The following is a 25947-nucleotide window of genomic DNA, read 5'->3' on the forward strand; positions in this document are numbered from 1 at the left end:
CCTTTCAATTTGTACAGCCCAAGGATGTGGACAAGATCCTTGGAGAGGTGAGAGCCACCACATGTCTGCTGGATCCTTGCCCTTCCTGGCTCATTAAAAGTGCCAGAGGGGGACTGGCCAAGTGGGTGAGGGGAGTAGTTAATGCCTCTTTACAACAAGGCAGAATTCCATCGTGCCTAAAAGAGGCAGTTGTACAGCCTTTGTTGAAAAAGCCCTCCCTGGATCCCTCCATAATGGGAAATTATCGGCCAGTCTCCAACATTCCATTTTTGGGCAAGGTAATAGAGCTTGTGGTGGCTGCCCAGCTCCAGAGATTCTTGGATGAAATGGATTATCTGGATCCATTTCAGTCTGGTTTCAGGCCTGGTTACGGGACAGAGACAGCTTTGGTCGCCTTGGTGGATGACCTTCGCAGAGAGCTGGAGAGGGGGAGTGTGTCCCTGTTAGTTCTACTGGACCTCTCAGCGGCTTTCAATACCATCAACCATGGTATCCTTCTGGACCGCCTTGCTGGGATGGGACTTGGGGGCACCGTGTTACGATGGCTCCATTCCTTTCTGGAGGGATGAACTCAGAAGGTGGTGCTGGGGGACTCCTGTTTGACCCCTTGGCCATTGACCTATGGGGTCCCTCAGGGTTCAGTTTTGTCCCCCATATTATTTAACATCTATATGAAACCACTGGGAGAGGTTGTCCAGGGATTTGGGGTTCGGTGCCATCAGTATGCGGATGACACCCAACTCTATTTCTCCTTTCCACCTAAAGCCAAGGAAGCTGTCCTGGTCCTGAACCAGTGCCTGGCATCAGTGATGGACTGGATGAGGGTGAACAAATTGAAACTAAATCCAGACAAGACGGAGGTGCTCCTGGGCAGTCGAAGGGCAGATCAGGGAATAGGGATTCAGCCTGTGCTCGATGGGGTTACACTCCCCCTGAAGACACAGGTTTGCAGTTTGGGTGTGCTCCTGGACTCTGCTCTGAACTTGGAGGCCCAGGTCTTGGCCGTGGTCAGGAGTGCATTTGCCCATTTAAGACTAGTGCGCCAGCTGCGCCTGTTCCTGGAAATGCCTGATTTGACTATGGTGATGCATGCCTTAGTTACATCCCGTTTAAACTACTGTAACGTGCTCTACGTGGGGCTGCCTTTGAAGACTGTTCAGAAACTTAAACTAGTACAAAGAGCTGCAGCCAGAGTATTAACAGGGGCTGGTCACAGGGAACATACAACTCCCTTGTTACAACAGCTCCACTGGCTGCCAGTTTGTTTCCGGTCACAATTCAAAGTGCTGGTTTTGACCTTTAAAGCCCTATACGGCCCAGGTCCAGGCTATCTGTCAGACCGTATCTCCCTATACGAGCCTGCCCGGGCCCTGAGATCTTCAGGAGAGGCCCTTCTTTCAGTCCCAACACCCTCGCAAGTGCGATTGGTCGGGACGCAAGATAGGGCCTTCTCAGTGGCTGCTCCTAAGTTCTGAAACTCCCTTCCTAGGGAGGCACGAATGGCCCCCTCCTTGCCATCCTTCCATCGGCAAGTAAAGACTTTTTTATTCCGACAGGCTTTTGGGATAGAAGGTGTTTAGGATTGGGCTTTACAAGGCTTGTTTTAATGTTTTATATTATTATCTGTATTATTTTAAATTGTTTTTAGATTTTATGTGCCTTTTGTGGTTTTAAGGTTGTGCATAGTTTAATTGCATTTTAATTGTATGTTTTTCTATGTTTTTAACTACACATAGTTTTATCTGTAAGCCGCCCTGAGTTCCAGTTTGGAAAAAGGGCGGGGTAAAAATAAAGTTTCAATTTCAATTTCTGTCTGCTTCCTTCTCTTCTGACACTCTCCTCCTTAAGGCCAAACTAGACGTGATGGAAACAGCTGTGGCGACTAGGTGGCTGCTAGGAGTATATTTCTCCACCCCACTTTTTATTCTCAACTGTTTTTCTCCCAGTGAGGGGAAGAGTGCTGCTGTGCTCATGTCTTGCTTGGGGGCTTCCATGGGTATTTGATCGGCCACTGTGAGATCAGGATGCTGGACTAGATGGGTCTTTGGTCTGATCCAGCAGGACTTCTCTTATGTGGAAAATAAACCCTGGAAGTATACTCTCAGAGAAGAAGCAGTTTCTGCGGGGAAGCATAGGAAAGGGGTGGTGAATGTGTGGCTCTCCAAATGATGCTGTACTACAATTCCACCATCCCTCTGACCATTGGCCATGCTGTTTGGGACTGATGGGAGTTGGAGTCCACCACAGGTTCCCCATCCCTGACAACTGAGAGAAGAGTTCAACACCCCCCACCCATCCACACTGCTTTAAACTGGCCCTTTCTCCTACTTGATAAGCATTTGGCATGTCATATGTTGGGTTTCTCGGGATCTTCTCAGGATCCCTCCAGGCACCATGTTCCTTAATAATGTGGTAGTGGCAAACCTAGAAGTAAAAGAGAAAATATTTCATAGGTGAGGTTTCTGTTATCATACAGGTCTAGAACAGCCTTTCCCAACCTTGGGTCTCCAGATGTTGCTGGCCTACAACTCCCATGAACCCCAGCCAGCATGGCCAATGGTCAGGAATTATGGGAACTGTAGTCCAGCAACATCTGGGGACTCAAAGGTTGAGAAAGGCTCTAGAACACTAGTGTCATTGGTTTTAGCCTGTGAGAACAGGATGCTGGACTAGATGGGCCATTGGCCTGATCCAGAAGGCTCTTCTCATGTTCTTATGAGGGAACTGTAATGAACTTTCAGTGGGAGGGTATGTGTCTCTCCTAAAATTTATTCATAATATTTCCACTTCTGGGGGTTTTATGCTAGAGCTGAATAGAATTTTTGTAAGTTTTCAGTCTCCATGTCAAAATTTTATATGTTTAGTGAGGAGACTATTTCATCAACTAACTTAGGGCTAAATTAGAAGTGAGTGAATTAATTCACATTAATTGAGTGAATGTCGAGATTGTTCAATCAGGCCTTCCTGTTTATCTGAAGACTGCACATATACATGTGGCAACAACCAGAGGGAAGGCCTTTTCTGTGGTGGCCTGGTCTTTGGAATCATCCCCTCCTAGACTTCAGACAAGTGCTAACCTTGACTTGCTTTGGGCACTTGTTGAAAACTTATTTACTTAAGCCAGGGCATAGCCAATGTGGTGCCCTCCAGGTGTTGGACTACAACTCCATCATCTTTGAACATTGGCCATGCTGGCTGGGGCTCAAGGGGGTGTAGTTCAAAAACATCTGGAGTGCACCACATTGGCTACCCCTGACTTAAGGATTTGCTACTGTGGCTTTTAACATATGTGTTATATACTGTTGATGTATATTTTATAGTTTTATTGTACCTTTGTTATGGAGATTGTTGTGAACTGCCCTGAAATTTTGAATAAAAATAATAGATAAATAATGTGCATGTGTTTTTCTTGTATGTAAATAGCAACTGCTGGGGAGTTTGAGCAGCCTTGGAACTGTGGTGAGTGGAGGTTTAACATTTTCTCTCCCTGCCAGGATCCACAAAGAACTGCATTTCCAAAGCTGCTATTTGCATTCTGAAGGCACTAAGTAGCATCCCAGAGAGAAGATTTTTGTCAGGATAGTCACAGGGAGAGGGAAAGTTAAAAGCCCTTAAAAATGATTCTGCCTTACTGGGCTGGTTCCAGGTTTCTGAGGGCCCTGGGCACAGTGGGCCACTCACCACCATCATCACCAGGTCTGGTTACCGCTGCCAGAAGCATGTTGGGCCTCCATGGCTTGGGAAACCTTCCCTCACAGACACCGTACCAGTGGCGGTGTCTGTGAGGTGAAATTTCCCAAGCCATGGAGGCTGCTTTTGAGGGGATTGGACCCAACATGCTTCTGGTGGTGGTGGCTGCAGAAGGGCTTGTGGCAGAGCAGTTGGAGCCTCCAGCTTGCTGAAGGGATGGGCGAGCAATGAGGAGGAAGTGGTAGCAGCACTGGTGGGGCCCCTGCAACTATGAAGATGGGTGTTGGGAGGAGGTGACCAGGTCTGGTGGTGGTGATGGTGAGGGGCCCCTGTGAGCTCCTAGGCCCTTGGGCCAGTGCCCATCCTGGCCACCCACTAGCACCGGGCCTGCTGCCTTAGCCTTAGCTATGTCATTTGGTCTGAGAGCTTTCCTGAGCTTATCCAGAGAAGATCAAGGATTGCACAGTTCCCTTGCTCCGAAAGCTTGAGAGTTTCACTGATCTTTGAGATAGATAAGGCACTGCCCTATCTCCTAAAGCCTTAAAAACCAGTACTTGGAGATTTCTGCACATTTCCTTCTATTGTCCAGGTCATAAAGCAGAGGTGCTTTATGACAATAACTAAAATGAAAACGAAACCATTTATGCCTCGCCTCTGTTTTATATTTTTTTCTTCCCTGTAATATTTGGCCTTACTTGTCATTGCACCTGCAGCTCTGTGTACCTGCAGCACGAGGGTGTTCTCTCATTCATCTTCCATGGACTAGACATAACAGGAGGGGACAGTATATATTATATCTGACACTATATTATGACATCTGCTCTAGAAATACAATCCATCACCTTTTTTTTTTACAGTGTTTTATTATGAATTTTAAAGTACATTTAAATCACATTGTCAAAAATACCGTAAGGCTTTTGCAAACTCTCGCATAAAAACAAATTATGGGCATAAAGGAAAGAAATACATCAAATAAAGACTATGATAAATTAAACAACAGTTTCCACTGCAAATATATTTCAATATTGCTTAAGTTATGATTTTCCAAACCAGTATTTCAGAAATACAGTTTTCATAAAAAAAATACTTTTTAATGGATTCTGTTGACTTGCAACATGGACATCAGGAGGAAAGGTGGGATGATTATGATGATTTCAGTTTAGGTTAAGATCTTGGCTCACAGAAATCTATTCTCCAGTCGCAATTGGTTCAACATTTACACATACTTGCCAAATAGCATTAGTTTGGAGTTCAATAGAATTTCACATCTAGTTAAATTGTGAAGTTGTTTAATTGAATGTTTCCCAGTATACCTTAATTCTAGGAGATTATCAGCAAATGCACAAGAAATATATTTATTACTACTACAGCTCACTAATTTGCATTTTGTTCTGGTTTATAAAACTAGGGCTTGTTAAGATCCTCCTCAGCACATCATCAGACCTTTTTCCCCCAATGAAAGGACAAGGGGGAATTTTTGGGACATTCTTGGGCATAGGGAAAGAAATGAAATTCTCCAGAACTTTGGGTGGGGCATACGTAGTTCTGACAAACTGCACTGGAAGGTTGTCTGCTTTCTTCTTTATTTCCCCCCTTTTTTCTAGGGTTGCCACAGAGCACCTGCTGCCAGTGCAATTTAGCAGATTTGAGAAACTGAGATGTAAATAGCAAGATGTTCTATGATGATATCACATTGTTCCAAGGACATTGGATAGAGGGGGAAATGCTCTTCCCATGATGGCAGCCTTCAGTTTTCCATAGAATCAGAGCATTTTTCCAGGGCATTTGTGGCCCCATTTCCTAATTATGTAGAAACTGTGTTGTTATAGGCCACTTTTAAAGGTTAAGAAAATGGGGGGGGGAGCCCTTGGACCACTCTGTTTCTTTTAAAGTGTAAGTATCACTGCTATCCCCACAAACTCCCCCCTAAAGGTTTTTCTCTCCCCCTCCCAATCTTCAGGAGGTATTTCCCCCCACCAATCTGGTGAAATTTGGGTGGGCGGGACAAAGACATTTGTATCAACCCTATTAGGAATCATTCTAATCCTTCCAGTGTTGAATGGCACTGCTAAAATTTTGTAGTGGCTTTCTTTGAAAACTGAACATGTGGAGATGGTGCTTCTTGTAGTCTATCGGCCTCTTTTACTCTTGTCACTTACATGATTAAAATAGACTTAATCACTGCAATCTTTCCAGGGTGTAACTATTTTTTTGTTTTTGTAAAGTTTGTGGATTTTTCTAGCTTCTTGTTGCAATGTACAATTGCTAGTTATAAAATACTAGAAAGTGGCTTCAAATTGTGCATACTAATATATTTCATTTGTTTAAGCGAAGTAATGTTCATTTTCAAAACAACACTTACAATTTAAGAAAAGCTTTATAGCTAAAATTCCCCATTTGCCCCAGGCCAAGAAATCCTTATCTAAATGAAAAGTATTAGAAGCTTACTGTTTTTGTTTGTTAATGACATTTCCCAGTTATTGTAACATTCATCTGGTAAACAAAGGACTGGTCACTGTTTGCCATTGGCTGTCCAGCGGGATGGGAACTGTAGTCCATCATCATCCAGAGGGCACCATGCTGGCTGTGTTTCTGGAGCAACACAAGGACTGATTTATGCAAAATGCTGCCGGTTGTGAATGATGGCCTTTTTCTGAATGAACGTTCAGGAAAGAAGATAATTATGAGGTCATTTTCTTCCTGTTTCCATACTGTCTGTTAGGAACTGATGACTAATTCTTCCTTATTTTCTCCTTGAAAATAGAGGATATGATTTGCTTGAGGAGGAGTTGTGTTCCCATTTGTTTTTGTTGGTGTGTCCAGCTTTTCTAGAAACAATGGTCTTTTGTTCTATATTATATGTTCTCATATTTAGCTTTTGCTAATTGCCAAATTTAACAGAAATATGTATAATATGGAATTACCAGTACTCAAAATAGTTCAGAAGCAGGTTAGGTTTTAATGTTGATTTACAACTGTGCAAAGTTCTCAAATGTATTGCTAAACATCAACCATAAAAATGATAAGTAATAGCAGAATACATATCAATAATAGTCCTTAAATAAAATCAGTTCCCCTTAAACATAAATCCAATCTTAAATTGCTTTGTGGCTGCAAGCAACATATAGGTTTAATACAAAAAACCAATCATCATCTGATAATAATTCATTAGATAAGCTAAGTGTTGTTTCATACATCACTTGGTCTCATACTAGATGGCAACACATCTACCAGCCTGTCCTCTTCTGATTGGGATGAGTCTAAATGGTGCTGGGCAAAGTCTGAGATTCTGGCACAGAGTGCAGCAGGCAGTAAAGTGAAGGCAGCAAGGAGCCACTACAGAGAGTACACAGATGGTACCTCAGAGGCAGGTCAGAGTCAGAGGTTCTGCAGTAGGGATGTGGAACCTGTGAGTCCCCAAATGTTTGACTCAACTGGTTAGCCCCAGTCAACATGGCCAATGATTAGGGATGATGGGAGTTGCAACCCAACAATATCTAGAGGGTCGCAGTTCCCCATCCCAGTTCTGCAGGATCTGGGAGAGTATGTTGCTCCAACAAAGGGCCTAGCTCAGCTGAGCTTTGAAGTAGTATAACAAGAGTGCCAAAAATCCTCTAAATACAAGCCATTGGTTGATGCTTTACATTTGATACTGACAGGTAGCATTCAGTTATTCTTTCTTAGGTGGTTACAGTTAGCACTGTGTGACTGGTACTTTTTAGCACAGCAGACGATTCAAGCTCTTTGTTTTCTCTGTAAAAATACCACTAATGGAATGGTATTGCCATTAACTTCAGGGTGTTTTTAGAGACATTAATGACTGTCATGCATACAGGAATCACAGGCGCATGCCTCCTCCTTCTGGCAGTTGAAATGGATACTCTAGTACACTGTTCTTCAAATTTGGGTCCCCAGATGTTGGACTACAACTCCCAACATCCTTGGCCATTGGCTAAGCTGGCTGGGGTTGATAGGAGTTGTAGTCCAACAATGTCTGGGGACCCAAGGCTGAAGAACAGTGCACTAGTAGCAGAAAGTCTGAGTGGCTCTTGACATTCATTTTCCTTGCAAATTTTTACTGCTACTTATTCATTTAGTCATGGAGTATAGGAGGCACAGGGCAGTTTATGAGATCATCTGATATCAACCCTTATCAAGTATTCTGAGTGAAAGAGAAAGTAAGAAGAGCTGTAAGCCAATACAAGTTCATGCAGTAAATATACCATGAGTACCTGATTTGTTTGTCTGTACTCTTAACTATAGAGAACTTTTTGCAGCCTACAAAGACAGAATCTTGGGCTTTGTTATGGTACAGTTAACTAATCCTTCAGGAAGGATGCTCCTTTTAAGGAAGGCTTTTTTAAAGGTGAAACTGACAAGATTTGCTTTGCTATGGATAAACTTTCAAGCCTGTGCCTTTGCTTTAAGGTGAAACTGACTAGCCTTTGTCTTTGCTATCAATAAACTGGCAAGTCTATGCCTTTGCTTTATGGTGAAACTGACAAGAATGTGTCTTTGCTTTGCTATGGATAGACTTTCAAGCCTGTGCCTTTGCTTTGTAAGGGTGAAACTGACAAACTGTGTTTGCTTTGCATTAAAGAGATCTCTTGTTTCTCCCAGGGTTGGGGAAGGAAGGATACAATATGATTCAGAGGAGGAGGAGGAGGGGAGTGGCAAGGAGGGGGAGTGGGTGGGTGTTGGGTAGGCACCCTTTAAAGCCCTTGTTGAAGCTGCCTCCACCATCTATGAGTGGGTGTAGGAACCTATCCCTATTCTTTCCATGTTATTCCTACCTCAGGTACCAAAGTTTCTGTTAAAGTAGCAGCATCCAGGAACGCATCTACTTTGTTAATTTGAAGTATGACTGTATTTCAATTATGTCAATGCAAAGATGCAAGAAATATAAGACATTTCTGGTGCTTACATTTGTTTCTGTGACTAATGCACTTGTCATTTCTGGATTTTAAATTGCCCCTGTTTACCACGCTCTGCATGACTCTGTACTGTAGTGGGATTAGCTGTTCAGAATTCTCCCATGGAAAACAGAAAAGGAAGGAAGCTGAGGGAGGATGAAGACTTTGCATCCTGTACCCTTCAAAGGGGAGTGGCTGCAAATAACTTAGTCTGAAACACAACATACTTCATGTTTTCTAACCCCATGATATTTGAACCCAGAAAAGCACTTGTTTAGATCTCAAGAAGCAGTTAACTCTTCTGGGTGGGGTAGCTGGTAAAAGAAATACAATCTTTAGAATACTGAAAGTCTTCTTGAAACCTTCCAATCTAACAACAAACAGAGGATGGAAAATGCAGAACTTCTCAAGTGAACTCATGATGATGCCAGTGATGGTGCAAGACAGTGTGCAAGAACTCCCCCTTTAAAGAAGGCAACTTTTTTTTAAAAATGGAGAGAATAATTGGCATATGGATAACAGAAACCTTATAAAAACACTTCCATTTTTAAGAACATCTCCAGATTGCTACAACGGATGTAAAACTGTACAAAGGTGTCAGGATAAAATATTTCCTACAGGATAGGCCAGGTAAGAATAAAAAGTGACAGTAAAATACGCTGTTGCAAAGTCAAAGTATGTAAACTACTCCATTTTATGATCTTTTAAAAACCCCATCTATTCCGTAGTCATAAAATGTAATCCTGGTACAAAAGTTGCAATACTTGAAGTTAAAAGAGTATGTTTTAATATTTGAAGCTAAAGCAGTAGGCTATATGGCGAGTTGTAGGAGGGCTTGCTTTGGGTTTGTCCTCCAGCACCTGTTTTCTTCTTCTTCTTCATTTGAGGGGAACTTTTGTAGATAAAATACCTTACATTTGCTCAGATGCAAAGAAAAAGGAGGATACATGGTCATTATATGTGTGCACGTATATTGCAGTCCTTTTCAGTACTTCAAAGCATTTCAGGTAAATGCAAATGCAAAATGCTCTTGTTTCATAACTTAAACATATTTAGATAAAACTGTCAACCAGACTGAAAATCTATTTCATTGTATTTGTGCCTTCAGGTAACATGGTTACAGGATAAATCTATGTATCTTTTCTGCTGTCAAAATGAAAGCCATCCATGTAAGGAGGTAATACCTGTATGGGGTACACCGATGGTTCTTGAACTTTTTTCTCCATGGACCACTTGAAAATTGCTGAGGGTCTTGGCAGACCATGGACTACTTTTTCTGCCTGTTGTGGCAATCGTAATGCACTGTGCTAGGTGCTGTATGGTTTTTAATTGTATTTTATTACTTTTATTTCTTATATTGTATTTTATTGTATTACAATTTGAAACACATAGAATAAAATACAATATAAGAATTTAAAGAAGCAATATGAATATTTAATGCAGGCATGCCGCAGGCCACCAGAGTGGGATGACTGGTGGTCCAGGGACCACAGTTTGGGAACCCTTGGAGTACACTGCATGTTTGTGAAGTGGCTCACATAGTATTTTTGTGAATTTTTAATATCAATGCTGTTGCTTTGTCAAAACAAAAATGCTCCTGGACTGCATCTCCAAGCTTTCCCATTTCTCCATTCCAAATCTGACCCATCAAGCTGCTTTTCTTCTTAAAGGAGAACACAACACTATGGGTCCATTCTTATTACTCATTCATACCTAACAATATTTCCTTTTGGATGTCTGATCTACTTTCCCTACTACATTCAGAAGCCTACTTATTTGTTTCCCTAACCCCCATGCCCACTCCAAGTGATTTACAGGAGTAGAGGGTGCCGATTCAAACCAATACTCCTTTCAGGAGTTGACGTTTAAATTGATTTGGGTTGACTTAAGATGAGCCAACTAAACTTTGTGAAAAGTCAATGAAGGTTTAAAATGTTGACAAGCCAGGCAAGGTAAGTACTGCTGCCCCCCAAGTAAAAGAACCTTGAATAAGATTTAAAGAAATATATGGCAATATAAAAAAGCTTTTAAAGGATTTCCTTTTACTATTAATTTAGCAATGTGATATGAATTAATGTCTGTGTGCATTTTTTTGTTAAAAAAAGACAGAGGTGCTGGTTCTCATGTATGGATAAAAGTTCTATGTGTGCCAGCACAAAATGGCTTGCAAAAGAAAAAGAAAAAAAGTGCTGGTAGTCTGTACCAGTAAGTACCATCACAAAAAAGTCCTGATTAATGCAAATATAAAATGCCAGATATGGTTTGGCTTCACTTTGTGCATTAGTTATATTATAGGGTGAGTATAACAGGATGGTGATAATATCTCTCTTAGGGAAGAAGTAGGTGCTGCGCATGGACTTCTCTCCCTTAGCACTTCAATTACTCACTCATTGATATTGCACCCCGGTACGCCAATTATCTATACCAGCCTTTCCCAACCAGTGTGCCTCCAGATGTTGTTGGACCACAACTCCCATCAGCCTCAGCCAGCATTGCCAATGGTCAGGAAAGATGGGAATTGTGGTCCAACAACATCTGGAGGCACACTGGTTGGGAAAGGCTGGTCTATACAGATGAAAAGGAGGAGAGTAGCAATTATGATGGAAAGAGTGTCTTCCCTTATTTCTTGTTTTTAAAAAGGTAATTTTTGTGCAAGTGCGTGTTTTCCCTTAGGAATGAAATAGGTTTGAATTAAAAGGGTTTTGTGTGATAGGGTGCTGCTGCCAGGGAAGGCAATAGCATTGTTTGTGCATCTAGTTAAAGAGCTGTAGGAGTGAGTCCTTCTGCTGTGCAGCAGAAAACCATTTATTCTGCAAATATTCTTTTAAAACATTAAAAGCAAAATAAACAATTCTGTTTTTCCAAATTTGAGAGTATTGGGAGGAAAAATCTCTTTTATCAGTGTGCTGTCCAATATATGCTTTTGACCAGTTATAAAGCACACACACATCATTAATCCTACAGAAATGGAGGTGTTAACCGGTGTGTGTGTCAGATTTAACTGCTGATTCAGCAAGTCTGAATTCTTGTCTGAGGCTAGAAAAGCAGAGTTGGCTCTTGAAATGTCTGTATTTGCTAAAGTCAAAATGTTGGAAGGGAACTCTTATGACAGTGGGCTCTCCCAGACAACCTGTTTTCACAAAGCTTATGTGGTTGTAAGACTATGTCCAGTCTTTATTGAGCATTTGTTCTGATTTGTTTGTGGGCAATTATGACAATGAGCATTTATCCTGATTTCTATGTTGGGTGTTTACATGTCTTCCTGTTAGTTATTTGTTCATCCCACACTTTTCAATGTCACTTTCCAAACTGCAAAAACCCAGGTTTTTTTTAAGTGGATTTGTTGTGCTAGGACAACAGAGTGCTTTAATTCACTTTAAATGCACAAACCTAAAGTTCTGTGATTGACTCCCTCCTGCAAATGCTGACTGAAAAACAGTCTGTATATACCCAACCCATAGCCAGTCCTACCTTTAGGTAGAGTGAGGCAACAAGGTGCAGGGGGATGGGGAGCAGTAGAGAGATGTTGAGAGGACAGACCTTACCGTACCTTACCTGTAATTGACTCTTGAAATGGGGTTGCTTTTAGGAAACCTTTACCAGATAATAGTAGCAGAATGAACTCAGTGTAAAATGTGACTTCCTCCTTGGGTGCAGCAGGATAAGTAATGCCTAGCAACTTGCCCTTCTGTAGCCTTTGTGGCTGCTTCCATCATGAGTTATTACTAATAAATGGAATGCATCTGAAGAGTTCCTGCACGTGCATTTGGTTTTGTGACTTTAAGGCAAGAACATTGCTTATTAAATTACTAACCTTTGGCAGTATTTGACCTTTAAGCATTTGTATATATATACAGTATTGACATTGTTGACACAAGCTTTGAGTTCAAGTCCCAGTTTACAATTTCAGCTGGTCTGAAGAAAAAGTAGAGAAACCATGTAGAGAAACTGCAGCATTTGATGACGTGATGAGGCAGCAGTCTGTCTGTACTTGAAGGGAGGGTTCCCACTTTACAGAAGGGTGATATACTGCCTTTATTAAAGTCATAGAGAGACTTTGCTACAGATTTAAGAATGCATTATTTTCTACCGGGAGATAAGATGCCTTTTCTCCTGGGACTTTCCTGCATATGTGAAAAGATTTAACACCGTTTCCTGTAATCAAGATCAGGGAGCCTGGGACTCTTGGGAGAGATTCATAGATGCATCTGAGGAGAATTCCCTCACCTCTTTTACAGTTTAAGTATACTTGTGTGTGTATGCACTGCTTACGTTGCTGAATTCTGATATTGGTGAAGCCTTGCCTGAAATGTTTTCTTGGCTGGAGCGCCATAAGAAGGCACAGAGAAATGCCAACAGAATGTGAACTAGTTGCAAAAAAATCTCTTTATGTATCCCTTAGCCATTCAGGGAGCTATTTTAACTCTCTGCTAGTTTATTTGCTTACCCGTTTCTTCCCACTGCTCAATGTTTGGCCTCCTTACGGAAAAGCAGTAGAAAAGACATTTTCCCCAAGGGTCAAGTGTCGGGGCAGCTTACTATCTGCATAAAGACTTAGATGATTGAATGTGACAGACTGGTTCAATTGTAACATATTAGTTGTGAGCTTTTCTTATTTTTGTTTTATAAAGAAAAGAACACCCTTTGCATGATCATCCTTTAAAATGCAGAAACTTTTTATCTTACGTTTGGCTGCTCAAGATATGTAAAACATACGTGTAAATGTGTGTACGGACATACACACGCATATCCTTTTTAGAAATGTTTATCAGGCAAGTAACCTTAAACAAAGTAACCTTAAAAAGAAAGTCCTCTTATTTCTCAAAACTTGCACCACTGACATAATTGAGGGGTTACTGATTACTCATTATGTAACATGAGCACCCTTCCTTGATCACCGGTTGGATCACTACATGCTTTTCCTTTTGTCTGTCAGATGAGAATTCACCAGCAAACTTCTGGGATTCCAAGAACCGTGGTGTGACTGGAACACAGAAAGGACAAATTGTATGGCGAATTGAACCTGGCCCCTATTTCATGGAACGTAAGTAATCTGGGTAAAACAGGATGTGTATATGAATAGCTCTATGTAGAGGCATGCTTGCTTCCTGAGGTGACCTTTTCTGAAATTCTTTGCTATGCTGGGTAGTATTTTGTTACAGAAAAGGAGGAAAGACACCCTCTTGGAATCTTATTGGGAAAGAGATGGTGGCCATAGCAAAAATCTATTCAAAAGTATCAGTAAGTGAACAATCAGTTCTCTGTTAGCAGAATAAAATGTGTTTGTTCTGCACACCACATTTCAGGTGGATTGTGAAACATAAACTGAGAATAGTGTTTTAAGAATATATGCTGGTTTGTTGAGAGATGGACTGAAATTTGAATATAGGTGACACTGGAGCAGTTTCAGCTGTTAGAAAAAAGTGTGGAGAATTTCTTCTATTGATCATCTTTTTACACTACTTATGTTGCTATGCATGTTAAAACTGAGCAAGAGAAATAAAAGAAATACCAGAGCAAATCAATGTTTTAAGGGAGAGCAATTTTTTAAAAAATAATGTACTGCAATCCTCTGGCTCAGTGTGGCCTAGGCTTGTGCTAGATTTTCTAAATTGTACAGGGAATGTAATTGCATAATTGTGATTCGACAACTCATTTTGGTCTGCCCTGTTTTTCATACAACCATCAGCTCAAATCTCCCATGATCATCAGGTTGAATGCTCTGCAACTTAAAAAAACAAAACGTTAATAAATTTATTAGCTGCCAATTTGGGAAGAAGAATAAAGTGTTAGAGGAACCTAGGCACTTCTGAGCCTCCTAGGGGTGTTAGGGAAAGCTATATGTTGGACTTGAAAGACTAGAGAGATGAAAACCTTAGTTAAAATGCAAACAGCTGAATCCAATTTTTAGTTATGTAAAGCAACTGATCTTTGCAATTCATTTTTCTGTCGTATAGAAAATTGTGTTCGGTGTTAGATTATTTGGGGGACAAATAAAATGGTTTATCTGAAATTCTGTAGATGGTGACAGAGACAAGCTCTGAGACAGACAGCAAAATAGCAAAGACCAAACTGTGTCACATCAAACATTTCAAAAACTTCAAGGGGTAGCTTCAGAAATTAATTTGCTTTCAAGTAATGAATGCTACTATTTTTGGTGGTGGTGAGAGCTATAAGCAGATTGACAGTATCCATCACTCAAAGTTCCTCGTGCTATAGAATCATTGATTTCTCTGGCAGGAAAGGCAGACCCAGTGTCAGTGGATGGCTAGGTTGCGCACTGGCCAAGGACCCCTGTGGCTAAGAGGGGGCCATGCTGCTGGGGCTAGGTGGGTGTAGCTGCTGCTCCACGATCTGCACTAGCATTGGGTCACAGAGCCTGTGGCCCAATGCTGGCATAGGTCATGGAGTGGGAGCCACCCTCCCAGGCAACACCCCCACCACTGCCAGCATGGGCTGGCCACTCCACTTCCTGTGTTACTGCAGCAGCACGCTGTGTGCATATGCTTGCCATCTCCTGGGATGGTGGCAGGGGCTTCAACACAGCCCCACTGCTATCTTGGGTGATGGTGCGTGGGTGTGCATTGTGTGCTGACACAGCTGAGCCTATTTAAGATGCTGGCAGCAGTGGTAGAGCTGCCATGTCACCATAGCAACCTTCAAGGGCCAGCTACAATATCATGTAGGCATTGAGGAAGGGAACAGAAAAAGTAATCTGGCCCAGTCTTAAAATCCAAGATCTGCACCCACAAAAGCATCAGATTAAGCAAAATTATTATACAGCCACGAGAGTGGTTTTCACAGTTCACAATGTTAAATTGAAAATACCTACCATGCCATTCTGATGCTTCCCATAAACTCATTTCAAAACAAAACCTTGAACTCAGAAATGCTTGCTTGACAACCCTCTAAGTTTTCATGGTGACACACAAAACACTCAGAGAGAATCGAGAGTTCAAAGTGTAAAACAAGAAAAGAAATCCAGACCCATTGGACTTCTTTCTGTCAGCGGTCTCATAATTTGTTGAAATTAATTAAAAATCAGCCATGTTCACAGAATACCTGTAATTTTATTACTGACCGGACCCCATACTCTGACTTTTATCTTCTTCAGTTTAAATGTTTAAAAAATGCATGGCTGATTTTTAATTAATTTAAGAAATTTAACACTGGGCTGTATGATAGCGCAGCCATGCCCAGTCAGAATCAGCTGTCAGTGTTCTAAAAGCCAGACTAACATCTGTTTGGCTTGGCTGATCAACACCAGACTTTGATTCCACTTTAAACAGTCATGACGTCCCCCAACGAATCCTGGGAAGTGTAGTTTGTGAAGGATGCTGAGAGTTGTTAGGAAAATCCTGTCCTGTTTTCCTGACAGAGCTCCAGTGACCAGAGTGGTTTAACAGTCAGTCCCTGTTCTGGGGATTGTAGCTCTGTGAAGGGAATAGGGTGTCTCCTAGCTACTCTCAACACCCTTCACAAACTACACTTCCCAGGATTCTTTGGGGGAAGCCATGACAGTCTAAAGTGAAATAAAGGTCTGGTGTGGATGTGGCCAGGGACAGCTTTGGTTTAAATTTGGGTGGGAGACTTCAAGTGTCTTCTGTAGAATACAAAGTTGGGAGAAACCCTGAAAAACAATGATACTGTTCACTGTGTTTTCCTTTTGGAAAGGAAAGGGGCTTCCACTCTGCCCAGTGCCTACCCACCCAATCTCATCCCCTCTTTCCCCCGTCATCCCTACACCTGCCCTTCCTACCCTTCGCTCCCCCTTCCCCCTACTCTGCCCTCCCTGCCCCTCCCCCAGGTCACTTTCACCTATCCTAAAGCATGATTGTACAAGAGTAAATCCCACTGAACTCAACAAGCATGCAAATGATCAAACCTGCCCTCCCCACCTCCTCCCTTCTATCTCCTCTCTTTTGCCCCTCTCCTCCCCTTTCCTTTGCCTCTTCTGCCCCTACCCCCTTCCAATTCCCTCCCCCCTCCCTCCCTTTCATTTCCCCTCCCCCTTTCTCCTCTATCCCCATGGTCAGTTTTACCTATCCTAAGTATGATTACATGGGAGTAAATCCCATTGAATTCAATAAGCATGCAAATGATCAGACCTGCCCTTCACCTCTCCTCTCCCCTCTTCCTTCCCTGCCCACTCCATCCCTCCCTCTTCTCTTCCTCCCCTGTGGTCAGTTTAATCTATCATAAGCATGACTGCACAGGAGTAAATCCCACTGAACTCGATAACCATGCAAATGATCAAACCTGCCCTCTTCCTCCCCTTCCCCTCCCTCCTCCCCCTGTGTGATGTTCCTATATTAATGTATATATGGTAAGTGTTGTTGTTTTAGAAGATACATGGTAAGTGGAGTGAAAGAGGAGGGGGAGTGAATGGGCAGTAGAATGCAAGATGATTGGCTGAGTGTTTAAAATGGCTGAATGTATAAAAGGAAGAGTGAGAGTGGAATCGGGGGGAGAGAAGAGAACTGAGTGGGTTGCTTGGTGGGGTTTAGAGAGTTGTTTGCCAGGAGGGAGGTGGAGTTCGGATTAGTATTAAGTAAAACCATATGCTTATGTGCCTTAAGAAGAAATCTTGTTAATCTTGTTAGCTTTGTTATCTGTAATAAATACTTAATTTGGTTTACCAAAGGCCTGATCCTTGGCTGGGGTTTCACAGACCAGAAGGGAGGGTAAGGTAATGACCAAGGCTGAAGGGGAACTGTAACAAATGGTGGCAGTGGTGAACAGAATAACAATACCAGTATTCAGAGTCTCTGGGAATACTAGTATTGGGACGTTACTGGTGGTTGCCTAGCAGGGGGATCTGTTGAGATCTGTGCTAGAGCGGGGAGAGAAACCATAAGAGACTGCGGTCCGGACTGGTGGAGTCCCTGGTGGTGCCTAGAGACAGGCAGTAACTACGAGCAGGTAGGAACCTGACAGGGAGAGCCAGGGAAGGACGCCTCACACCCTGCTCATCCTCCTCCCCTCCCCCTCCCTCATAGTCAGTTTCACCTATCCTAAGCATAATGGCAGGGGAGTAAATCTCATTGAACTCAAGAAGCATGCAAATAATCAACCCATCTAGCAAATTTGCACAGGATCCCATTCCTTACCTCCCAGATTAAAAGCAGAGAAATTCACTAATAGGCAAAAAAACCGTTGCAGTTTAAGAACATACTTATAGCCAACATATATTTTTTATCAAACTTTAAAAAGCAGGGAAATTGGGCAGCTATAGTGAATGCACCAGGGGAGCAGGAAACCTGACCTCCTCTTTGCAATATTATACTGCCCTACAAATTGGTCAAAATTGGGTTGGTCTTTCACAGTCCAATCCATTTCCTGTGTAGCTTGGAAGAATTGGGTAACATGTACCTCTGAGCATATGATGAGGGGTGGCAACACCTACAATCAGCCCAAATAACAGAAACAAAACATGTGTTCAATACAAGCTCATCTTGTATTAACAGGGTGCAAGCTGCAATATGAAGACAGTTGATATAGTTCAGATAGTCACTTTAAATATATTTGATTTACTTTGCAATTTTTGTGAAGTTTCCTATAGTAAATGATTTTCTTTTGCTTCCGTTTCTGTGAATATGTGAAGTACAGCAACACTTTGCATAATTTACACTAAAAAACCCTCCAAAAACAATTGTGGAATAATGGCACTGGCTATTCTGCAGAAAAGTCTTCAGTGGACATGAGGAGTATCTCAGTTTGCACAAGATAAAACAGTGGGAGGTGAAATATATTATAGGAAATTTCTAGGTGTGCTCTATGTTTTTAATTGACTATGCCCACCCTTCCTCAAGTGGAGTAGCTTAAGCATAGCAGGCTGAACACATACATCTTGGGCAGGCCAAGTTTGTTTTTTCCAACAGCTAGATTCATTGCTTGTAGCAACATATTGTAATCAGTCTGATTTCACATCAAACTGCAGTTTCAGATTCAACTGTTAATGCACCCCAAACAAAAATAGAATATAGCCTATAGTTTGAAACACAAAAAGCAGTCTTACTATTATATAACATTGACCAATAAAAAGGCTTTGAAATTAATAAAAATAAATTTGACACAGATTTCTAGGATGAATAATGAGCGATATAGAATTTTCTAGGTTAGGTTCTCTGTAAAAACAGTAGTAACACAGAAAAGAAACAAAGTAAGAACACCAACAAACATACAAAAATCGAATTCTCCATTTTTGGAGATGCAATCCTGATTGCAGGTGTTACCACCACTCACCATATGCTCAGAGGCACATGTTACCAAGTTCTTCCAAGCTACACAGGCAGTGGATTGGACTGTGAAAGACTAACCCAAATTGTGTTTGCATGTTGACAAATGTGTAGGGCAGTACAATATCTCAGAGAGGAGGTCAGATCTCTTGCTCCCCTGGTGCATTCACTATAGCTGCGTGACTTCCCTGCTTTTTAAAAGCTTGATAGAAATATTTGTTGGTATGTTCTTAAACCTCAAGATTTTTTTGCCTATTATTGAATATATATATGTGTGTTGATAGTTTTTTTCCTCTTTTCATTCAGAATAGCGTATTAGCGATTCAGACACAAGCACTTTGAAATCACCTGTCCTGATTCTTGGAGTGGAAACTAGGAGGTGTTGGGCAAGAGAAAGCAAATGGTGAGGATGAATGGTGAAGATAGGACGTTCTACTTTTCATCCACATAATGGAGTTTTCATAGGCTCTGCTCTCCTCAAGGATAATTTTGCACACACACACACTGAGACATAGCTGGCAAACTTCAGCATGTAGTATGAGTGGCACAGACAGCAGAATACAGTAACTCTCCTGAACTGGAGCATGAAGGCCCACAGTTCTGGCTGAAGACAAAAGAATTTATGTATGCTATAGTGAACACTAGAGTAACACTGTCTCCATCCCTTGGTTTAGCTCATGGCATGTTTACAGTACAATACAATACAATACAATACAATACAATACAATACAATAGTAGGCCACCAATATATTTAAGCTTTTGCTCCATAAGAGCACCCTCATTGGCATCTCCATAAAGTTCAGTTCACCCACTCTGCAGTTCATCCTTATCCTATCACAAATAACTGTCAATCCATTGTACCACTCATAGGAGCATAGGAAGCTGCCAATGTCCATACCATGTCCTTGTAGCTCAGTATTATTTACACTGACTGGCAGTGGATCTTCAGGATTTCAGACTAGGATTTCTCCCAGCCCTACCGGTAGATGTTGGGGATTAAAACTTGGGCTTTCTGCATGCAAAGCAGATGCCGCACCACTGAGGTACACCCCCCACTTGCCCCAGTGTTCTAATCGTACAAATCAAAATATCACAGAAAACTGAGGTTAACCTAGGAAGACACACACTTCATATTTTTCCCTATTACAAAGGGAAAAACCATATGCCAGGACATGCAAAAACAAGCATAACAAAAAAAGTTTTTAAAATCCTTTAATTTCTTTAATTAATAATTAATCAGTTTATTTATTATTATTATTATTATTATTATTGCATCTATTCTGAACATATTCAAATGTGTTGGAGAAGAGAGGGAGGTGCCAACCCAAAATCTAAATATATATGTAAATGTGCTACACATATGATAATATAATAAAATAATAATAAAATTGTATTTATCAGACGCCCATCTGTCCGACCGAACGGACACTCTGGGCGACGTACAATATAAAATACAATCTCAACATATACATAATCATCATAATATTAACATCATAACATCTCATCTAACAGACCATCCTACGCTAATACAGTATAAAATCTAGCCCACCCCAGAGATCCCATAGGCCTGCCTAAAGAGCCAGGTCTTCAAGGCTCGGCGAAAAGTCAACAGGGAGGGGGCATGCCAAAGGTCAAAGGGAAGTAAGTTCCAGAGGGTGGGGGCCACGATCGAAAAAGCCCTCTCCCTGGTCCGCACCAACCTAGCTGTCTTCGTCGGTGGGACCGAGAGATGGTCCTGTGAGGCTGATCTTGTTTGGCGGCATATTTTGTGATACTGGAGGCATTCCTTCAGATAAACTGGGCCGGAACCGTATAGGGTTTTAAAGGTTAAAACCAACACCTTGAATTGGGCCCGGTATACAACTGGCAACCAGTGTAATTCAATCAACACTGGGGTGATATGATCACGGCGGCGGGTCTGCTTTATTAAGCACACCGCCGCATTTTGTACCAGCTGGAGTTTCTGGACCGTCTTCAAGGGTAACCCCACATAGAGCGCATTACAGTAGTCTAATCGAGAGGAGATCAGGGCATGTATCACTCGTGGGAGCAGATGTATGGGAAGATAGGGTCGCAGTCTCTGTACCAGATGAAGCTGGTACCAGGCTGCCCAGCTCACTGCAGAAACCTGAGCCTCCATAGACAGCTGGGAGTCCAAGATGACCCCGAGACTGCGGACCTGGTCCTTCAGGGGCAAGCTCACCCCATTAAGTATCAGGTCAAAATCACCCAACCTTCTCTTGTCCCCCACCAGTAACACCTCGGTCTTATCGGGGTTCAGCTTCAGCCTGTTTTCTCCCATCCATCCACTTATGGACTCCAGGCACTTGGACAAGGTATCCACAGCCAACTCTGGTGAGGATTTAAATGAGAGATAGAGCTGCGTGTCATCCGCATATTGATGGCACTGCAGCCCAAAACTCCTGATGATGGCTCCCAGCGGTTTCATATAAATGTTAAATAGCATGGGGGAGAGGATAGAACCCTGTGGCACACCACAGTTGAGGGGTCAAGGGTCTGAAATCTCATCCCCCAACACTACCCGTTGATATCTACCAGAGAGATAGGAACGGAACCACTGTAAAACAGTGCCTCCTATTCCCAATCCCTCCAGGCGATTCAACAGGATACCGTGGTCGACGGTATCGAAAGCCGCTGAGAGGTCCAGGAGGACGAGGAAGGTATGTTCTCCCCTATCCAACGCCCTCCTCATATCATCCACCAGAGCGACCAAGGCTGTTTCAGTTCCGTGTCCAGTCCTGAAGCCCGACTGGAAAGGATCTAAATAATCTGCTTCCTCCAAGTGTGTCTGTAGCTGCTTTACCACCACACGCTCAATCACCTTGCCCAAGAATGGTAAATTGGAGACTGGGCGAAAGTTGTTTAAATCTTGGGGATCCAAGGAGGGCTTTTTCAAAATAGGTTTTATCACAGCCTCCTTGAGGGCTAATGGCATTGCACCCTTCTCCAAGGATGCATTTACCATTGCCTGGATCCCTTTGCCCAGACTCTCTTTACAGCTCATGACGAGCCATGAAGGGCAAGGATCAAGCAAGCAAGTGGTTGGTTTCACAGTAGAGAGCACCTTGTCCACTTCATCAGAGAGAAGAGGCTGAAACCGATCCCAACAGACCGGATTGCAACTGGCCGCCTCTGGACCACTACTTGTAACCATGACGCACGGAATCCTGCCCTTTAGGCGCTCGATTTTGTATTATTTATTTTATTTATTTATTAAATTTATATACCGCCCGACTAGCGATAGCTCTCTGGGCGGTGAACATAAAATAGTATAAAAATACAATGAATAACAAAATAATATTAAAATACAATCAACAATACAATAAACATTTTTAAAATTAGATCAATGTAACTTAAAATGCTTCAGAGAATAGGAAGGTTTTGACCTGGCGCCGGAAGGAAAGCAGAGTCGGCGCCAGGCGTACTTCCTCAGGGAGACTGTTCCATAGTTCGGGGGCCACCACTGAGAAGGCCCTAGATCTTGTCATCACCCTCCGGGCCTCCCTGTGAGTTGGAACCCGGAGGAGGGCCTTCGTAGCAGAACGTAGTGCACGGGCCGGTTCATATCGGAAGAGGCGTTCCGCAAGGTATCGTGGTCCCGCACCGTATAAGGCTTTATAGGTTAATACCAACACTTTGAATCTAGCCCGGAAACATATTGGCAACCAGTGCAAGCTGGCCAGAACAGGTGTTATATGCTCGGACCGCTTGGTCCTTGTCAGCAATCTGGCCGCCGCATTTTGCACTAGCTGTAGCTTCCGAACTGTCTTCAAAGGTAGCCCTACGTAAAGCGCATTACAGTAATCCAAACGTGAGGTTACCAGAGCATGTACCACTGATGTAAGGTCCTCTTTACTCAAATAGGGACGTAGCTGGGCTACCAACCGAAGTTGGTAAAACGCATTCCTAACCACCGAGGCTACTTGAGCCTCAAGTGAGAGGGAAGAGTCTAAAAAGACTCCCAGACTACGAACCCGGTCCTTTAGGGGGAGTGTAACCCCGTCCAGGACAGGGTATATATCCACCATCCGATCAGAGAACCCGTCCACCAACAGCATCTCAGTCTTGTCTGGATTGAGCTTCAGTTTGTTAACTCTCATCCACTCCATTGTCGAGGCCAGGCAACGGTTCAGCAAATCGACAGCCTCACCTGAAGAAGATGAAAAGGAGAAGTAGAGCTGCGTGTCATCAGCATACTGATGACAACGCACTCCAAAACTCCTGATGACCTCTCCCAACGGCTTCATGTAGATATTAAAAAGCAGGGGGGACAAAACTGACCCCTGCGGGACCCCATATTGGAGAGCCCGCGGTGTCGAGCAATGTTCCCCAAGCACTACCTTCTGGAGACGACCCGCCAAGTAGGAGCGGAACCACTGCCAAGCAGTACCTCCAACTCCCAACTCCGCGAGCCTCTCCAGAAGGATACCATGGTCGATGGTATCAAAAGCCGCTGAGAGATCAAGGAGAATCAACAGAGTTACACTCCCTCTGTCTCTTTCCCGACATAGGTCATCGTACAGGGCGACCAAGGCTGTCTCAGTGCCAAAACCGGGCCTAAAACCCGATTGAAATGGATCTAGATAATCAGTTTCATCCAATAGCGCCTGGAGCTGGCCAGCAACCACCCGTTCCAAGACCTTGCCCAGGAATGGAACATTCGCCACTGGCCTGTAGCTGTTAAAATTGTCTGGGTCCAAGGAAGGCTTTTTCAGGAGTGGTCTCACCACTGCCTCTTTCAGACAGCCCGGGACCACTCCCTCTCGTAAAGAGGCATTTATCACTTCCTTGGCACAGCTACCTGTTCCATTCCTGCTAGTTTTTATCAGCCAGGAGGGGCAAGGATCCAGTACCGAAGTGGTTGCACGTACCTGTCCAAGCACCTTGTCCACGTCCTCGAGTTGAACCAACTGAAGCTCATCCAACAAAACAGGACAAGACTGTGCTCCGGACACCTCACTAGGATCTACTGCTATAACTTGAGAGTCTAGGTCCCGGCGGATACATGAGATCTTATTCTGGAAGTGATCGGCAAACTGATTACAGCGGGCCTCCGATGATTCCACCGTGTCCGGAGGGTTTGAATGGAGAAGCCCCCGGACAACTCGAAAGAGCTCCGCTGGGCGGCAAAGAGATGATTTAATAGTGGCAGCAAAATGATGTTTTTTAGCTGCCTTCACTGCTCCTACATAGAGCTTAGTCGAAGCACTAACCAGCGCATAATTGTATCCGTCGGGAGTTCGTCTCCATTTCCGCTCAAGCCTCCTCCTATCTTGCTTCATCGCTCTCAGCTCCGGAGTATACCATGGAGCTGTATGAGCTCTACACAGGAGAGGGCGTGCAGGAGCGATCGTGTTTACAGCCCGGGTCATCTCCGTATTCCACAGAGCGACCAGGGCTTCAGCAGGAGCGCCAGTCCTATCAGCCGGAAAATCCCCCAGAGCCCTTTGAAAACCTTCAGGATCCATTAGTCTCCGGGGGCGGACCATTTTAATAAGTCCCCCAATACAATCTATTGTATTTAGATTGTGTAACTCAGAGGAAGTGAAGGGTCAGTTTAAAAAGTGATACAGTTACCAAATACAGTGCTTTGATCCCCGTTGTGATAGGCTGGCACCCTCAGGCTGTCACCTGCTAAAAAGATGGCTGACTTTGAACTTCAGCAGTGATGCCATCAGAGGTGCCTGGAAGTGTCACTCTTACCATTCTCTGAGCAGAGAGTGAAAAGGTGATATATCTACCTGAAATGTCAAACTCTTTTTGGCTATGGTAATTCAGCAGAGAAGAGCCAAGAAAAAAAGGCTGGGGGATTTCCACTGCTTATGTTTGATGGGAATGTGGCAAGTTGTTCTTTTAGATTACTATTGCTTTTTCTGTCACACTTTTGATCTGCAGAGTCTTTGCTTTCTAGATACGCTTTCCAATAAGTGAATTAAAATCCAAGCGGTAGTGGTTTGCTTGCTCAGTCCTTCCCATTGTTTCCATATCCAAGCAGAGGACCTTTGTTTGAATTCAGTCTTGATAAATAAAGTAATATAACCGAGACCTGGGTGGGTGAACAGGGAGGAGTCTGTCTCTCCCAGCTATGCCCGCCAGGGTACCTGGTCCAGCATCAGGGTAGACCTGAGGGTCGGGGAGGGGGGGTTGCTATGGTCTATAGGAGATCCATCTCCCTCTGCAAGCACCCTGTCCATGTGACTACTGGTCTGGAGTGTTTGCACCTTATGTTGGGTCAGCGGGACAGACTGAGGATTCTGTTGGTGTACCGCCCACCCCACTGCCCAACAGACTCCCTAGCTGAGCTGAAGGAGGTGGTCTCGGGTGTACTGTTGAGATCCCCCAGACTGTTGGTTCTGGGGGATGTCAGCATCCATGCCGAGGCCACCTTATCCGGGGTGGCTCAGGATTTCATGGTCTCCATAACAACCATGGGACTACCCCAATATGCCATTGGCCCAACACATGTAGCAGGGCATACTCTAGATTTGGTTTTTGCAACTGGACATGGAGTTGGTGATCTGAATGTGGGGAGCCTTACATCAGTCCCTCTGTCATGGACAGATCACTGCTTGCTGAAGTTTAGACTTACAGCGGCTTTTCCCCTCTGCAAGGGTGGGGGACCTATTAAGTTGGTTCGCCCCCAGAGACAAATGGATCCAGATGGTTTCCAAAGAGCTCTGGGGAGTTTTCCGGCTGATAGGGCTGGCACTCCTGTCGAAACCCTGGTCGAGCTGTGGAATATAGAAATGACCTGGGCGGTTGACATGATTGCTCCTGAGCGTCCTCTCCTGTGTAGAGCTCGTACGGCTCCATGGTATACCCCAGAGTTGAGAGTGATGAAACAATATAGGAGACGGCTTGAGTGCAGATGGAGATGAACTCCTGGTGGATGCAATTATACACTGGTAAGTGCCTATGGTAAGCTGTATTAAGGGGCAGTAAGGGCAGCAAAAAACCAATATTTTGCTGCCACTATCAAATCATCAATCTGCCGCCCAGTGGAGCTCTTCAGAATTTTCCGGGGACTATTACACTCTGGCCCCAGGGATATGGTATAACCATCTGAGGCCCGCTGTAATGAATTT

At 43.3% G+C, this 25947-nt stretch overlaps 1 protein-coding gene across 6 annotated transcripts in view; it reads left to right on the forward strand.

The window, feature by feature from the left end:
• HECW2 (HECT, C2 and WW domain containing E3 ubiquitin protein ligase 2) overlaps positions 1 to 25947 on the forward strand; it is a 299050-nt gene that overhangs the window by 136150 nt on the left and 136953 nt on the right. For all 6 annotated transcript variants that reach the window (XR_009760443.1, XM_061608169.1, XM_061608168.1 and 3 more), the window contains one exon: positions 13540 to 13647. Coding sequence is in view for 5 of the 6 variants with exons in the window: in XM_061608169.1 (XP_061464153.1) it covers positions 13540 to 13647 (108 nt within the window). In the remaining variant the exon portion in view is untranslated. The remainder of the gene's footprint in view (positions 1 to 13539; positions 13648 to 25947) is intronic.

This window comes from Rhineura floridana, chromosome 2 (genome assembly GCF_030035675.1).
Source record: "Rhineura floridana isolate rRhiFlo1 chromosome 2, rRhiFlo1.hap2, whole genome shotgun sequence".
In the NCBI taxonomy this organism is placed as follows: Eukaryota; Metazoa; Chordata; class Lepidosauria; order Squamata; family Rhineuridae; genus Rhineura; species Rhineura floridana.